At 42.6% G+C, this 17,701-nt stretch overlaps 1 protein-coding gene and 1 pseudogene across 1 annotated transcript; both read right to left on the bottom strand.

The window, feature by feature from the left end:
- Positions 1 to 896: 896 nt before the first annotated feature.
- LOC143102265 (keratin, type I cytoskeletal 50 kDa-like) lies at positions 897 to 3,754 on the bottom strand (annotated as a pseudogene).
- Positions 3,755 to 10,416: 6,662 nt separating this feature from the next.
- LOC143103298 (keratin, type I cytoskeletal 50 kDa-like) lies at positions 10,417 to 17,315 on the bottom strand. Its single transcript, XM_076267113.1, has 8 exons — positions 16,716 to 17,315; positions 13,785 to 14,331; positions 13,483 to 13,565; positions 13,087 to 13,243; positions 12,473 to 12,634; positions 12,166 to 12,291; positions 10,908 to 11,128; positions 10,417 to 10,628 (listed from the first exon to the last, which is right to left on the bottom strand). Exons 1-8 carry the CDS (start codon positions 16,727 to 16,729, stop codon positions 10,505 to 10,507), a joined length of 1,434 nt encoding a protein of 477 aa, XP_076123228.1. The 5' UTR covers positions 16,730 to 17,315; the 3' UTR covers positions 10,417 to 10,504.
- Positions 17,316 to 17,701: the final 386 nt, after the last annotated feature.

Raw genomic sequence — 17,701 nt, 5'->3', positions numbered from 1 at the left:
GAAATACCTAATGAAAAAAGCGGAAGTGCAAAATTACACACTGCCTTCTCTCTCCACCCTACAAACTGAACGGGTATAGTGCTTAGTAGCTAATACAAACTGAACGGGTATAGTGATTAGTAGCTAATAGAAACTAAGCAAGGGTAGTGCTTAGTGGCTAATAGAAACTGAGCAAGGGTAGTGCTTAGTAGCCAGGGGCGTAGCAAGTGTGGGGGTTGTGGGTGTTATAACATACATACTTTTGCTGAAACACGATTCTATCCCCCCCACTTTTTGTCAAATTAAAACGAAAGTATTATGTAAATAAACGGTCCCGTAAGACCTCATTCACCAAGTCCCCAGGTCTCTCAGATCTGCTGGCACAGCTCTCCTCCTCGTGCCCCGGTCAAGGCTCAAACTAAAAGGTGGCAGAGCCTTTGCAGTTGCAGCGCCACAGCTGTGGAACCAATTGCCCCTGGACTTTAAAAACGCTCCCTCCATCTTTGTTTTAAGCCATCTTTTTACCTTATCCTTCCCAGCTTCCTAACCCTCTGTCTGTTGCCCTGTCTGTAACCCTGTACATGTCTTCTGTTGTCATTGCTGTTGAGTCATTGTTGCTGTTGATCTGTGCCAGTCTGCTGTTGCTGGTCTCATTATAATTTATTGTTTACTTATTTGTACTTATTTTATTTTTATATTTATTTTTATATTATTTTATTTTGTACAGCACTTTGGTCAGCGAAAGCTTTGTTTAAATGTGCTCTATAAATACATTTTTACTTACTACTTACTTACTTACACTCTGAGACCTCTGGTCTGTGCTCCAAGACATGAACTAGTGATCACTCAAAAGTCGGATCTTTTTTCTTCCAGAATGTTTATTTTGTCTTAATTTTCAAACAGTTGGCAAGAGGCAACACCTGTGCACCTAGGGACGGGCCAGGTAATTGGAACTGAACGACGAGGATGACACAACCTTCCCATCAACCACCTCTTCCATAACAGTGACGTACTTGGTCCTGGTGGAGGAGGACGAGGAGCTGCTGGGGACAGGATGCAGACCATGTGGTCAGTTTCGACCAATCACAGACAACACATCGGCTAGATGTTTCCCACATAGTTCAGTGTTTCACATACATTGACTTATTTGTGGTGGCCCACCACAATATCAACATTGACCACCACACAATGATTTTCCAGGTTGTACTAAATTGAGCTTAAATCTGGTTAGCATCATAACCACGCTGCGCTAATTTGTTAAAAACTGTTGCATTCAAGTTAATTCTGCAAACTTACCACCACAAATATAATTTAATTCTGTGGGAAACACTGTAGTTGTCTCACACAGATACTCAACTCCTTAACTATGACCGATACTTCACAAACCAATTAAGGAACAAACGTCCTCATCTGCTGTATGTTGTTGTAGTTGTAGTTGGAGTTGTTGTTGTTGCCGCTGTTGTTTTTCTATGACATTTGTCACCTACCTGCTAACTTGACTGTCCAGCAGTCTGCTGTACTCTGCGATCTCCAGCTCCAGCCTGGTCTTGATGTCCAGGAGCATCTGGTACTCGGAGCTCTGGCTCTCCAGGTCAATACGCAGCTGCTCCCCTGAGACTGGTACCCAGATAGCATGCCTGCGTAGCGGGTCTTTGTCTCAGAGAGTGTGGTCTCCAGAGAGGCTTTCTGTAAACACACACACACACATAGACACACACACACACACACACACACAGACAAAATATGAGGGAAATGAATACATGCATGCACACACACACACACACACACACACATTCGGACAAAATATGAGGGAAATGAATACATGCACACACACACACACACACACATTCGGACAAAATATGAGGGAAATGAACATACACACACACACACACGCTCTCTCTCTCTCTCACACACACACACACACACACACACACACAATTTTGCTTTGTATCACCCCATTTGACTAGACTAAGATGCGTGGACCTACCATACTGGTCAGAGACATGAGTTCAATCTGCAGAGCCTGAATGGTGCTCTTCATGGAGGTCACTACAGAGCTGCTGACCTGCAGGGTGGCCGTGCTGGTGGTGACCTCTTTCTTCAAGCTCTCCGTCTGCAGCAGGACATTGTGACATCATTGTGACATCAATAATCAGTTAGAAGCATTCCAATACCGTAACGTGGCCTGTCAGTTTCATCTTAGGGTCAAAAATACCGCCCTGTTAGAAATAGCATAACTGAGCAATATGGCATGGGTGAGAGTGGTGCTGGTGGCACAAATATCCATGGCTGTGATACGGCTGGAGGCCCAGCTCCTCGGAATGACTCATGGAATAGCCCTCGACCAATCAGAAATTAATAAATACTTACTTGTTGTATAGTGTACTGTACATGGTATGTTTGGCACGCTACTGCATTCAAGTAGAAATTATTTTATATACTGTAACCGCCATACCGGCATACTGAGTGAGTTGATGTTTAAAAACACGCCTCAGACCTTGGCCTGGAACCACGCCTCAAGCTCTGTCTTGTTCTTGACGGCCACAGCTTCGTAGTGTTCGCGGACTCCCGCCAGGACAGCAGAGAGGTCTTCCTGGGGTGCAGCGTCCACGTCCACGTTGACCTGGTGGCAGACTTGGGTGCGCAGGGCGAGCAGGTCCGTTCAGAGTGGACAAATTAAATTACAATAAGCTGGCACTTAGTCGCAGAGATCAAAGCAACCTAAAGGCTTTATCTTGTAAGATCCATTGGATGCTCTATCCACTACAAAAAGCAACAGCTACTGCTAACATGTACAATTTTACAACTATACTACTATAATTACAGTTATACAATTGTAACTACTGCCATCACTACTGCTACTGGTTGAGTTTTCATACTATATGCACTAAAATCAGCCATTCCAGCAGAGTATGGCAGTAACACTATGGCGGTAGTGACATCATTTCCTTTTCTATATTATCAAAAAAGCAAAAGTGTATGTGTATTTGCGCATGTTAGATGTCTGCATAGATGAAGTCGAGGCCCATCAAGTATAGTACCTCTGTGTGGTTCTTCTGCAGCACGGCCAGGTCTTCCGTCAGGCCAGTCAAGCGGGCAGTGAGGTCTGTCTTGGCGAAAGTGATGTCTGCCAGTACAGTTTTCAAGCCAGCGACATCAGCCTCCATGGTCTGGCGTGTGGTGGCCTCACTCTCATACCTGCAATGCAGATAAGCATTCATCACACTCCTCTCAGACAGTACTGGACAGTTTGATCAAGTTCATTCAAGTCCACTCATTAACTAGCGTGGCGACTGTTAGTGAAACAGGAGGAATGGGCTCCATAGTGAAACAGGAGGACAGGTACTACATCCTCAAATGGGCTCCATAGTGGAACAGGTGGACAGGACAAAGCAGTACACTTACTGCAATTTGCAATAAGTTTCAACCCAGATAGCAAGAGGCTGGCGGACCACTGTCGGTCCATTGGGGGCATAGCTGGCGGAACACTGTCGGTCCATTGGGGGCATAGCTGGCGGAACACTGTCGGTCCACTGGGGGCATAGCTGGCTGTCCGCTGGCATTTTGCTCATCGGTTCGCTGGCGGTGCGCTGGCGGGTTGCAGACAAATTGCCCAATATATTGCCACTATTGGTCTAAAATCTTTTTCATTTGTTCAGTTATACTCCATATATCACTTTATTAACTTTTCTTAATATTCATGACAAGTTAAATTTAAAGAGATGGTGGTCCAGTGGGGGACCACACCGGCAGCATACCACCAGCGGTCCACCATCTGCCAATCTGCCAATCTTAAAATGTTTTTGATATAGGAAAGGAACAAAAAGACTACTCTGTTTCTCACTCACTCCAGAGCAAACAGAAGTAAATATAACATGTCTTACATTACTCTTTATACTAATGAGCAGTCAAAAGGCTTGTATTTTCTTTTAAAACCCAATATGTTTTTTAATATAAAAAAGACAACAACTTAGAGGTACATACTAAACTAGTCCTACACATCCTGTAATTAATCGCTTTTGAACCACACTGCTCAATTCTCTTCAAGACAGTTTACGTTCTTGGGGCTCTATCTTGCACTCCAGCGCAATTGACTTTGTATACTCGAGCTTTTGTCTTTCCTATTTTGCAGTCAGCGCATATTGGAATTTTCCCTCCACAGGTACATGTGCGCCCACGGGGGCGTTTCAGCGAAAAGAGGGGGCGTGTTCCGGCGCAAACGCTACCTGTTGATATTTTGCAGTTTCAGAAAACAATTCCGCCACAGACCAGAAACCTCCTGGTCTAAAGTCAGTGGCGCAAATTCAGATGCTATTTTAAGGGCGCATGCATGGCCACAGGCCTGCAGGAATGAATGCTATGCACACCGATCTACAGACACCCTGTGCACAGATGGAAACATTCAAAGCCTTGATAATATTTGTCCGTTTCCCGGTTTTGTTCGTGCATTGGTCAAATAAAAATTTAGTAGCCTATATAGTACATCTACATGCAATATCTTTACAACAACAATGCCTAATTACGACCTATTAATTTGGACAACTTTATACAGCCCTATAAAGGCTAAAGTTACTTTTAGTTTTGTTCCAATTTAATTGTGTATGGCTTTAAACATTGTGTGCGCTTTAACACCAGCCTATAAGCATTATTCCAGCTGCGCTAAGGTTTTGACAAGCACCACAATTTTGCCTACCTTGTTGTAGCCCATCTGAAATAACTCCAAGCTTTGCTATGTTCCCTCCATCCTTTCGTTGTTTTCAAAAAACGTTTTATATCCATGATGGCCTTGGAGTCTTCGGTTTGTGAATTAGCTTAAATCCGCTTATTATGTGCTGTTAACCAGCAACCATAGACAGTAAAAGAAAGCAGCAACAATTTCTGTAGTTGCTGCGTCCATTCATTGTTATTCTCTCTCCTGCTCAAACAAAAGTTGTGCGTGCATTAAGTTGATGATAACGTGTTTACAAACTCTACTTTACATAAAATATTGTGAATAGCTTACTGTCATGCAGGTAATGGGATACTGTGCAGAGTTGGAAAGATAGGTCAACTTGGAAACTGTTTCTCGTTGTTGAGTTGCCTGATGGTAAGGTACAGCCGTAGCTTACACCTGCAGGAGCGCTTGCTTGGGCGCTTGTGTTGCGCAATGCACTTTGCTCCTCTCATCTACATGTATACGACACAGTTCCCATTTCTCCAAACCATACATAATTACAAATAAGGACAAATATTGCTACACGAGGGAAATCAGTGTGGTGTCCGATGTGAAAAAATAGGTATAAATCTAGCGTACACATTTCCACGAATCACGGATGTGTTGATGACATAAATTAGGAAATATTAGAGGACTTAATGAGACGTGATGTTGAACTGCATGCCGATGCCATTTAACCCAAATGCCCCAGCAGCAGCACGGGAGAGGAGAGCTTATCTGACAGAAGATCTGCATTGTCTATAGTGAGGTAATGTTAGATTACATTGCAAAAATATCCCCATGCATTCATAACCTAGTGATTCATTGAGAGTGATCCCAAAACATCGGAAAGTGACATTTCTGTATTACATTTTGTCAATCAATAGCAAACTGTTCCCAACTGACTATAGGCTGTGAACCGCTCCTGGCTGCGCCTGGCAAATCCGCCATCATAATAGCAATCCGCTATGGAACAAGCGTGCCTGTTGTTAAAGGGAATGTGAGATGACGCTCTGATTGGTTTATTGCCCAAACCACACCCATGAGTAATGTAGCTACTACAGACCACCCCATTTTAGATTTGCGTCGGGCACAACAGTCATTACCCCGCCGGTAAAATAGCAACAACGCCCAAGATCCGCCCTCAAAGCGACTTGCGCAAAGTCAATTGCGCTGGAGTGGAAGATAGAGCCCATGGTGTCTGCTTCGTCCAGCAAACTACGACGAAATGGACGTTTTCCTACCACACCCAATGTAAGTTACAATTCATTTGTATTTTCTATTCGAATGGTGTATATATGTGAAGTCTGTTTTTTAACGACTCGGCTAGACAAGTAAGCAAGCAAGCTGGCGTTAGCTGCCATCAATTAGCAACACACTCGTAGCTGCTACGTCTAGAGAGGACGTTACGTTTAACTCTTAACGTTAACATTTAAGTTAGTTTGATAATATTGGTATTACGTCGAGTAAGTTCATAACTTGATTAAGCGATAACCGAGGATTCAGTAGGTAAGTTATATTACCTTAGCTAGACCTCGGGAATGTTTCTAGGTTTGCGGTTGTGTGCAGTGGCGGCGATAGTGCTTAGCCTTCACACTCAAATTGTCAGCTGTTTTGAACTACGTTTGTATGAGTGGCAGGTTGTGGCGTAAAATGACTTGATTGTAAGCTTAGCTGGTAGTTTGTTGAACATATTTATCTAACAACTGTCTCTTTTCCCCCACTTCTATTTCTTTTAGGTGCCGCTTCACTCTGCTACTGGAGGATCAGGCTGACTGCAACTGCTATGGATGGCAGGAAAGCACAGCACACGTGAATTTCTAGATGAAGAGGGAATAAATGCACTTGCTTAACTGATAACAAGTTGTCAATGGTTATTTATGCAAGCTTGTGTAGCCTAAACCAGACAAAGCCTACCTAGGTCTAACCAAATTTATCCTGGCTGTAGATAAAGCAGGATATGAATTTCCCAATATTTTGCCAGATTAGGCTAATAGTGGTTTACTGAGGTTTAATATCAATTGAAATACCACATGAAATCACGTCGATTTTTAGTTTGGTTGTAATTTCAACGTTGTTTCAATATTCATTTTAGTGGAAATACCATTGAAATCCCGTTGATCTGTAGTTAGAATTTCAACGTTGCTTCAATATTAATGAAGGGTGCAAAAGTGATGTAGAATCAATGTTGCAGTGTGACGTTGATTCAATGATTTTAACGTTGACAAAGTAATGTTGATTAACATAGATTCAATGACTAATTGTTGGGTGCAAAATTAGCAGTCATCAACACCAACTGAAAGCCCCGTTTTGCAGGTAGCTTATTGCATTGCATAGGCTACAATTAGGCTTTCTCTGAACTACATTTTCCAAAGGCCAGCTTTCGTGCTTGTGCCACAACTTCAGAACGGCTTGACATAGGCTACTTGCTTCAAATTTGGTGTGAACATTTGTATGGACTCAATGATGAAGTCAAATGTCAAGGTCAAACCCACCTTGAGTGTGATATCTCAAGAATGCCAGACACACAAGGTTTTTTGGTAAGAGGGTTTGTATGAACTCAAAGATTAAGCGATTCAATGTTTTTTTTTTTCAGGAATCTCCCCACCAACCTTAAGCCAGCAGCTTTCCATCCACTATTGTAATTCCTTTGGCATTACATTTCTAGTTCTAATTATGTTCCCCATTGTAATCGTGTAAGTTGTAAGGTTTTGCATGGATGTGCACTGGTGCGCGTTTGTGGATGACAGAAGCAGAGTGCGTTGTGGCCCGCCCATATCACTGTTGATAATGTGCTCTTAGAATAACATAAACAACTCGCCATGGATTTCTCACCAGGTTTCTCTTGGTCAATGGAGTAATGCATTTTAGGTAGTGTACAATAGCAATTTTTAGAAAACGCATACTCCTCCTTACTGTAGGTCGTTAACCAGTGCCGGTTCAGACCTCCATGGTGCCAAGGGCGTAGGTTTGGTCTCAGCTTTGGTGTGGACACATCCACAACTCCTGTTGTCACGATACCAACATTATTGTTTCAATACCAATAGCAAGTGAAGAATCACGATTTCGATACTATTGCGATTTTTTTTAAAATTTGATTTGGTTTGTGTGATTTGTGAGATCATTCACATCAGTGGCAATCATAGAATTTGATTGACCCTCCACACACACACCAGAAAGTGATGGTTGTCATAGTTTTCTTTTTCATATTTTGGAATTCATATAAACTATACATTTATATTGATAATTATTTATAGTATTTTATGATCTGCATGATTACTAATAGCTAAAACATATTTAGTAATTTGATTGATCATATTGATATTTAAAGTATTAGGCTACACTTGTCTATATCATCACATTTGGTGTGTAAATCTAATTGAGTGCCTGTCACTTTAAGAAGAACGTGAATGCTGAAAAATAGTTTCGCAAGTGCAAGGACATGTGGATTCAATTCATCATGTTTGCTATGTCATTAGATAAAATAAATGTTCAAAAAACTAACAAGTCAAAGAAAATATTTCTGGGATGAGATCATAGAAGAGATAAGTGTCTCGCAATGTTCATTTCTATGAGTATGGAAATGCACCAGTTTATCTTTTATTTCTTTGCATTGTGCAGGCTACATTCACAAATTAGCCTACATAAACAGAATATAGGAACAGGAAAATGTCTCGAATCCATTTTTTATTGCGACTGCAAGATTGGTAGCCCAATTAGCCTAAGAGTCAGTGATGGTGACAGCCTATGTGACTGTCCGTGCGGCACACCCTTATTCAACATGACTCCTAACTTTGGTTGAAAGATTACAGAAGCTAGGTTAGCTGTGACAATATCCTGGGTAATATCAGAGCCCGTTTACGGAGAGCCGGATCACTCCCTATTAACTCCATTGTACCTGCAATCTGCTGCAGTTCCGCTAGGGGCGATCACGAATAAGTGCAAAAAAAATGGGGGTCTATGGAGCTAGACGGCTAAATGTGTCTATTTCACCTGGTTGTCGTTGACAAATCGAAGATTGGATTGTGGTTTCTGCAAGATCAATATGGATTATAGGTCAAAAGTTGAATGAACGAGTACTTACGTCCTTTCGATTTCTTACAGGTTGGGTCGTTGTTGCCCACAACTCACTAGCTTGCTGCTAATGAATGACGTCATTGACGCATTTGAAAGGCTTTTTAGAACAAAGAAGTGACTCAAAAAATATAATACTCAGCGGTGTATATTTTCTCTGCCCCCTCTTTCGCATGCAACATTCCAATTTCTGGCCAAAAAATTATATCCCGAGAAAAGTGGATTTGAGGGGTACAGCTCCATAGACCTCCATTCATTCTGCACTTATTCGTGAGCGCCCTCATGTGGAACCAGAACAGGAACTGCAACCAGTTCAGAAACCGGAAGTTTCCCGAGAGTGGCGGTTCTCCCCTTATTAGACATTCTCTGGTAATATCCTAACAGCTAATGCTATTTTACACAGTAAAATCCGCATTTGAAAGCCTGGTCACCAGTTGCCAGTTTGTTTGGCTAATTATTTTGCCTAGACTGCAATGAAAAAGCTTTGTATTTTTGGGTGGCATAGCTGAACTACAAACCACAAAAAGGGGCAAACATGTACATGCTGAAGGGCAAAGGGAATATCACAATGTTTTACTCTGGCCTTTTTTGGGATAGGCTATGTATTGGCAGACAGCCCAAACTTACCGTTGTCGTTGACACACCCGCTCGCTTGACTGCCGGTGCAAACAAGTACAGTAGCCTGTGCTTTGTCACTCTCCGTGCGTGTAGGCCTACTGTAGCGTGCATGTCAGATGAGATAACCCTTTCCCCTCCCCCTTTGTTTTTCAGCAAATCATATGACGACGTTTCTTGTACTGTTGTGCTGGCGGTCGGAATGATCAGCAGCACAAATAAGTTCGCTAAAATATTAGTGGGGACAATTTTGTCATCTTAAAATATTGATTAGGACTAGTCCTTAGCGTCTACCATGCATGGTGCCCTAAGCAAAATCCTGCTAAGGGGCCCTCCAATCTGAACTCTGAGGGCCAAATTGTAACCAATCTTTTAACGGTCGTATCTTACACCTCAGTGCTCCCAATACAATCATCCCGCCCCATTTTGGATTTCTTCGGAGAGATATACTGTGTGTTGACATCAAACCACACAAGTTTACCCGACTGTTGTTACCCGACTGTGTGCGCTTTCACTGAAGGGGAGACGGGGAGGGGGCCTTCATTTACTTGCGGGGCCCTACGCACCCCTTGTGTAGTGTGCGTATAGGGAGAACTGGCCCTGTCGTTAACTGCCGCACCCCTTGTGTAGTGTGCGTATAGGGAGAACTGGCCCTGTCGTTAACTGCCGCACCCCTTGGCGCGTTGCTCAATAAAAGAGACGTACAAGATAAGAATACATTTTGTGCTGAGATAATAATCTGCTTTCCGCCAGGTTTTGCGTCATGAAAATAGGGCCCTGTGTGTGTAAGCAGTTTAAAAGAAACTGTATTGTATTTCACAATGTGGAGAAAAAAAAGTCCTCAATGGTCTTATGTTTTGTGTTTGGTCAATGTATTTGTGTACTCAAAATTGTCCTTTAATCCTTCTTGAACAAGCATGCACTATATCCTAGGAAAACATGTTTTGTCAAATGTATTTTGCATTGAGTACATTAGTGTGTAAAATAAATCGGCATGTTATCACACAATCATTTTTGTAGGTGTAACAGGAGAAACACAACAGTAGACCTTTTTTGGTTTGATGCAACTTTTCACTTTATTGTTTCGTTCGATTGGAAACGATTCGATTGGAGGAGTTTCCGAGGCCCACAGAAGCAGGTTCATCAGTACCTGCGGGTTGCGGAGGACGAGGTCGAACTGCTGGACGAGGACACTACCCGACCGTCCACCACCTCCTCCACCACTGTGACATATTTGGTTCTGGAACTGGAGCTGGAGGATGACGAGCTGTGGGGTGCAAACAATGGAACAGGGTCAGATTATACTGTGGCATAATGGACAAATGCTAAAAGGATGGAGCTGGTTAAGAGGGATAATTCTCTTATTTTTTTCTGGAAAATGCCTTCTCTGAGGAACAAAGGACTGGAGCGAGCTCCAGATAGAATGTACGGAAGAAAAATGTCAGACTCGTCTATCTATCTATCTATCTATCTATCTATCTATAGATAAATAAAGCAAGTATTTCATTTAAGAGAAGGGAATTATAGAGGAAAACTGTAGGCCCACCTGACTGCTTCTCCGTCCATCAGCCTCTTGTACTCTGCGATCTCCAGCTCCAGCCTGGTCTTGATGTCCAGGAGCATCTTGTACTCGGAGCTCTGGCTCTCCAGGTCAATACGCAGCTGGGTGAGCTGGGCCTCCAGGCTGCTCACCTGAGACTGGTACCCAGCCATGATGCCACCATAGCGGTTCTTAGTCTCCGCCAGCGTGCCTTCCATGGACGCTTTCTGTTCAGGAGGGGGAGGAGGGGGGGGGGGGTGGAGAGGGGGGGCAGAGAGAGATAGAGAAAGAGTAAAAGAGGGAGAGGGACAGAAAGAAAAAATAGAGAGAGAGAGAGAGAAAGAGGGAGAAGAGTGAGTGGCCATTTGAAACTATGAGTTTTAGGAATAACCTGGCCTTATTCTTTCACACAAAGATACAGCATATGTGGAATAACCTGGCCTTATTCTTTCACACAAAGATACGGCATTTGTGGAATAACCTGGCCTTATTCTTTCACACAAAGATACAGCATTTGTGGCCGTTTGAGGGTGAGGGTGTTTGAGGGCGTTTTTGGGCGGTAACCAGGCAGTAACTAGGTACGCTCTGTTTTTATAACCATCCATGCATGGTCACTTCTGGCTCCTTGGCTATGAATGTGGTCTAGTGGGCTATTTGACGTCTTTAGAACACTAAACATATCGGAGGTGCCAAATGATGAGTTACTCCAGTCTAGATTTGTTGACGTTAATCACTCCTTTTATGTATTGCTATAGTCTATCCAAAGTAAAATGCCAGTTTCAAAGTTAACTGATGGTCAAATCAACCAAAACTCCGATATTGTTTGTACCTCCAAGTGGTCTGTGACGTTTGTTTGTGTGAAAGAATTGTCCAGGTCATACTCTACACTGAGCTGCTAATTTGTTGCTTGTGTCAAATTCAGATTCAACTCGTTTCAACTCAATTCTAGGTAGACACATTTAAATCTTGGATCCTGAACAAGTGTTTTTGTCAGTGAGATAAAGACCACATTTCTTTATGAATGTACAAGGTTATTCATGAAGAGCTGAGTAATGTTGCTGGGCAACGTTCCTGGGTATTCTAGAGTACAATCATCAGCAGGCAATTTTTTATGATCACTCAATCAGAACACATCCAACTGGTTATAAAGTTGCCCAGCAATATAGCTCAAAATACTGCTGCCCTGATCCATCATCACATTACCTAAGTTATGCCTTATCATCTATCAACAGCTCATCTATCATGATACAGTGTGGCGGGTTACCATGCTCAGTAGGGACTGCAGCTCAATCTGCAGCGCCTGGTATGTGCTTTTGACGGTGCTGATTTCTGTTCTGGACGTCTGCAGGACCTCTGTGCTTGTCATCACCTCTTTCTGTAGAGACTCTGTCTGTATGAGGAAAAAACAAATAAACATAATGCTCATAAAATCACAATTCTATTTGATTGGCTATCTCTTTTGTATGTGAAACATATCTAGAATCTGATAGCGAATCATATCTGTCAGTAGTTACGACATAATGAGAGCGAATGCTATCTGTCAGTAGTTCACAACACAATAATGGACTCGCCTTGGCCTGGAACCACGTCTCAAGCTCTTTCCTGTTCTTTACGGCGACAGCTTCGTAGTGTTCGCGGATTTCTGCCATGATCTTAGTCAGGTCCTCCTGAGGTGCCGCGTCCACCTCCACATGCACCTGACCGCTCACCTGAGCACGCATGGTCAGCAGGTCCTGAAACAGCATGGCAAGAATGGCATCAGTTATATGACAACGGACCCTAAGACGCTCCACAATCACAATCTGCAATCGCAATCTTCAACCTTGATCATCTTCAAATCTGAATTCAAAGGCATTTCTGTCATCACAGACATACTAGAATGCAATTAAACTTGAGGTGCCTTGATATGCCAATTTTGTCAGATGCATGCAATACATAACTCAGACATGTCAAGCATAAATGTTCTTTACCCCATATGCATGCATAAATAAACAAAGCGTATAGGCCTCAGACAGTAAGTCATTACTATAACATTGTAGATATAGCTGGAGCAGAAAGACTTCATCCAGCATAACTGCTAGCATGTTTCCCAGTGATAAGCAGTGATAAACAGTATTCGAATGCAGGATTTGAATCATAGAATAGGTGTGTGATTTGCACAGATTAGCATGTGACTCCAGCCTACCTCCTGGTGGGTTTTTTGCATGTATGCCAGCTCGTCCTGTAGGCCAGAGATTTGCATGTTCAGGTCGGATTTGGACAGGGTGAGGTCATCCAGCACTCTCCTCAGTCCACCGATGTCTGCCTCCACAGACTGACGCATGTTCAGCTCAGCTTCATACCTGAATCAATCAATCAATCAGTCAGTCAGTGAAGAACATGCAGATCACACCCATCATTATTGTAAGGTTAGTGTTATAATGCCAAAATAGGTCATTTGATGATTGTTGATTACTGTCGTGTCTGTACATGCTTTACATTGTCATTCAGCATCCGAATAGCAATGCTTATTATCGTGCAAAAAATAAAAGAAATGTTTTGGAACCGTAAGGATGCAGGAGATATATGGGGATGCGCTTACTTGACCCTGAAGTCATCCACTGCCAGAGTTGCGTTGTCGATGTTGAGGTGCACACTACCCTTAAGCAGAAGAGCTGCCTGAATCTAGAGCCGTCAACATGAACACATCAGGTCACTTCAACAGAGTTCCAATCCCTGATCATTCAAGGTCATTCAAATTTTTCAATTATCATAGTATACTGAAGTTCTCTCTCTACAATTATGATACTTTTCTCACATGGCACATAAAAAAAAGAAATATTTTGTTTTAATATTAGAATATTAAATATATAATACAAGTTAATATAGAGTCACTAGACTGACCTTGCCCCTGAGGTCATTGATGACTCCAAAGTGACCCTTGAAATCATGGGTAGCAGGTCCAGTCTTGCTCTCCAGGTACTGTCTGATCTTCAGCTCCAGCTCAGCGTTGGCCTTCTCCAGGGTGCGCACCTTGACCAGGTAGGAGGCCAGGCGGTCGTTGAGGTTCTGCATGGTGAACTTCTCGTTGCCGATGACGCCTCCTTCCATGCTGCTGGACATGCTGAAGCCTCCTCCGTACCCTCCGCCGGAGGAGAAGCCGTAGCCACCTCCGCCACCGCCGCCGCCCATGGAGAGGGTCCGGGAGGCGCCAGAGATGCGCACGCCAGCGCCACCTGCCCCTCCGTACACGCTCCCGGCCCTCATGACGCTCATGCGGGCACTACCCCCAGACAGGGAGAGTCCGGAAGAGCCCATGGACATCCCTCCTCCCATGGAGAGCCCTCCGCCCATGGAGGAGCCTCCACGCATGGAGCCAGATGAGGACATCGAGACACGGCTGTAAGTGCTGGCCATCGCGAAGGCAAAGTGGTGCAGTAGCTGGCAGAACCTGGGCAGTGCAGAGAGAGAACAGAGTGCAGACTGAGCGTCTGGAGGTTCTTTATATCAGAACGCGTCGCCTGCGTGGAGATTACACGCCCAGTTCCACCAGTTGAATGCAGACGCTGGGTTGATGTCAAACATGTATCAAAATGCAGGCGCTGGGTTGATGTCAAAAATGTAAGTGGTTATAAAGTGATAATTTAGTCACTGCAAAACAAAGCAAAAAAAAAAAAAAAACTAGACCAACGAGTCATGACAAGTTCAGGTGTTATTGCAACCAAGCATTGTTACAGAATTACTCTGACATTTTACTTTAATCTCAAAGAGTAATACCATGAAGGTCAACCAAGCCCAGTGGCATTTTGCTTGCACCTGAATAGTTGAGGTAATGTAAGGGCAATAAACTGTAACAGTGGAAATACACGCTTGGCACACAAACCACTCTCACTCATCTGTCTGCACTTTGCATATAATTAACAATTATTAGTTTCGATGGAAGGTAGTTCACTAAATAATAATTGCAAGTATGTGTCTTGTCTGACTTTGATGTTGTAAAAGATCTGTCTGGGAGCTGTGCAAATGGTGCACGCACAGCATTCATTCATTCATTCATTCATTCATTCATTCATTCATTCATTCATTCATTCATTCATTCATTCATTCATTCATTCATTCATTCATACCTTTATTTGGGGGCGCTGTGGCGCAGCAGGCTACAGCGCCCGTACCAGGTACGGATCCGAGTGCCCAGGGGATCCAGGTTCAAATCTGACCTGCGGTCATTTCCCTAATCCCACCCCATCTCTCTCTCCTGCGGTCATTTCCCGATCCCACCCCATCTCTGATCCCACCCCATCTCTCTCTCCTGCGGTCATTTCCCGATCCCACCCCATCTCTCTCTCTCCCACTTACTTCCTGTCACTCTTCATTCAACTTTATTTATACTTTTAGGGCATTGAGGTTTCCCTCATTTACAATGACGACGAGTTTACAAAGAAAGGTCATGTATTTAAAAAAACAATAGAAAGGACAGATAAAAACATTTAAAATGTAAAATATCATACGAGTTGCCATTTGCATGTTTGTTTGCTTGTTACATTGAAATGTTTTTTATTTTATTTTACTAACTAACTAACTAACTAACTAACTAACTAACTAAATAAATAAATAAATAAATAAATTCATAAATTAATAATCAATTCATCAATGTAAAATACTCATGCAATGAATCAGACAGCTTGCAGTCCACAACATGGTAATAGTAAAATAGAAATGTGGGGCATTGGTTTGAATACTACTGTTGTATTAAACTGTCGTTGCAGTAAACTGCTTTTGCAGTTAGTGTGTTGGCTGTGTTGGTGTGTTGGTCTGTTGGTTTTTGCGGTTTACTGCACTGTAACACATGGGCTGGTATAAATCCCTTGTGTGGTTGATACTGTAATACAGTGGTAAACCCCCCCCCCCCCTCCCAACTATGTCAGGCTATACCAACACTAAAGGCATTCATGTCAATCTGATTTATTATTAACTAGGATACCGTAATACAGTGCTTCTTAAACTTTTTGTCTGGCAACCCCGCCCCCCTCCCCCCTCCAACTAGCAAAATGTGTTTTTACTTTGGAAAATGTTGCGGAGGCAGAAAGTGTCTCCTCTCATAGGTAGGCTATGTCAACACTAAAGCCATTAATGTCAATCTGATTTATTACTAGGATAATTAGCACTCATCCGATGGCACTCATCCGATGTAGAACTGTGGCGATAAAAAGACAGCATGGTGTTCATTGCATCATTGCAAAGAGGTTTGAGTTTTTATAAACAAAACATCCACTTTCGAAGCAACATTATGGAAACACTGTGAATTGGAAGCCCACGAGTAGGGCTGCTGAGTATCCCAGTTTTAAACATGTTGGTCTAAAAGCCTTGATTTTGTAAAGTCTTGAAATTTATTTAACTTAGACTGCAAATCATTTTGCGACCCCCAGTTTAAGAACCACTGATGTAATACAGCATTCACAGTTCTGATTTTGAAAAATATTTCCCTGACTGTTGCATTGCCTATATGCATATTAGTGCAGCCAAATTATATATTCCCATGACTGTTGCATTGCCTATGCATATAATTGCAGCCAAATTATATATTCCCCTGACTGTTGCATTGCCTATATGCATATTAGTGCAGCCAAAGGATATATTCCCCTGACTGTTGCATTGCCTATATGCATATTAGTGCAGCCAAAGGATATATTCCCATGACTGTTGCATTGCCTATATGCATATTAGTGCAGCCAAAGGATATATTCCCATGACTGCTGCATTGCCTATATGCATATTAGTTTATCCAAAGGATATTAGAGGTGTAACGGTACACAGAAGTCACGGTTCGGTTCCTACCTCGGTTCGGACATCACGGCTCGGACATCACGGTTCGGACATCACGGCTCGATACGAGTTCGGTACAATGGAGGGGAAAGCAAAACAAAAATGCAGAAAGCATTTTTTATTGTGCATGTCTCAGGCTGTACCACCTAGTGTCATACAGTCTCTTCCCTGAGCTATCTGCAACAGCCTGAAGTGTGTAAGATGTAGGCTAAACAGTACAATAAGTACCCAGACTCCATCTGTAACTTGTAAACAAAATAAGACAATCAGCTCTAAAACTGAAAATAGGCCTACAGCATCTCTTATTTCTGAAAGTGCAAATTACATAGAAAAATTAAGCAAGACCTTCAACATCTGTGTTTAGTTGTATATGGAAGGGTCTACAATTTGCCTCAATATTTTTTTTATTGTGTGTAAAGTAATAATCTAGCCTACTAATTGTGAAAATATCACACTATTTTGACTTTTTTTAAAAAACGAAATTGCTCCTTTCATTTCATAAACAGACTACAACTAGAAGTCACGTGACTTTGCCCTTTGACGTTTACTCACCATAGCATGGTTTGTTTATTAGCCTGGTTAGCGTTGTCACTTTATTTTACTGTCTATGCACTTAACACTACCAGAACCTCATGTGAGAAGTTACAAGTTACCCCAACATAAAGGCAATTACCACGCGATTTACATAGCTTTCTGTCATTACGAAATCATTTAATTTAAGCCATAGGTTTTGGCCCTATTTGTATGTGTATCCAAAGGCTGCTGAAGCGCAGGGGAAGTTTTTTCCCCTCGTTTCAGTGATTGGTAGCCTACATCATCTGGGTGATGGCTTCGAGTAGCATTTTTTCCACTCACATACCCAACAACTGCTGAACAACGCCGACAAACAGTTTCATCTTATCCACCACTCTTTCGCCTGTACTAACGTTACTGTAACTGAAGTTTTCAAACTTGCGCTCTTAAAGAGACCAGCGGATCCTCTAACTCTTGTGGGTCTA

This window comes from Alosa pseudoharengus, unplaced genomic scaffold (assembly GCF_046254945.1).
Source record: "Alosa pseudoharengus isolate Yale_2024_CS ecotype anadromous, Long Island Sound unplaced genomic scaffold, YU_APseudo_1.1 YU_APseudo_1.1_scf_4, whole genome shotgun sequence".
Classification (NCBI taxonomy): Eukaryota; Metazoa; Chordata; class Actinopteri; order Clupeiformes; family Clupeidae; genus Alosa; species Alosa pseudoharengus.
This window is presented reverse-complemented; position numbering and strand designations above follow the sequence as displayed.

Excerpts from the sequence above, each read along its gene's own strand:
- LOC143103298 (XM_076267113.1), bottom strand. Across the intron at positions 13,244-13,482 it reads GTGGATGACTTCAGGGTCAA|GTATGAAGCTGAGCTGAACA; the intron begins GTAAGCGCATCC and ends TGATTGATTCAG. Across the intron at positions 12,292-12,472 it reads AGACGTGGTTCCAGGCCAAG|ACAGAGTCTCTACAGAAAGA; the intron begins GCGAGTCCATTA and ends TTCCTCATACAG.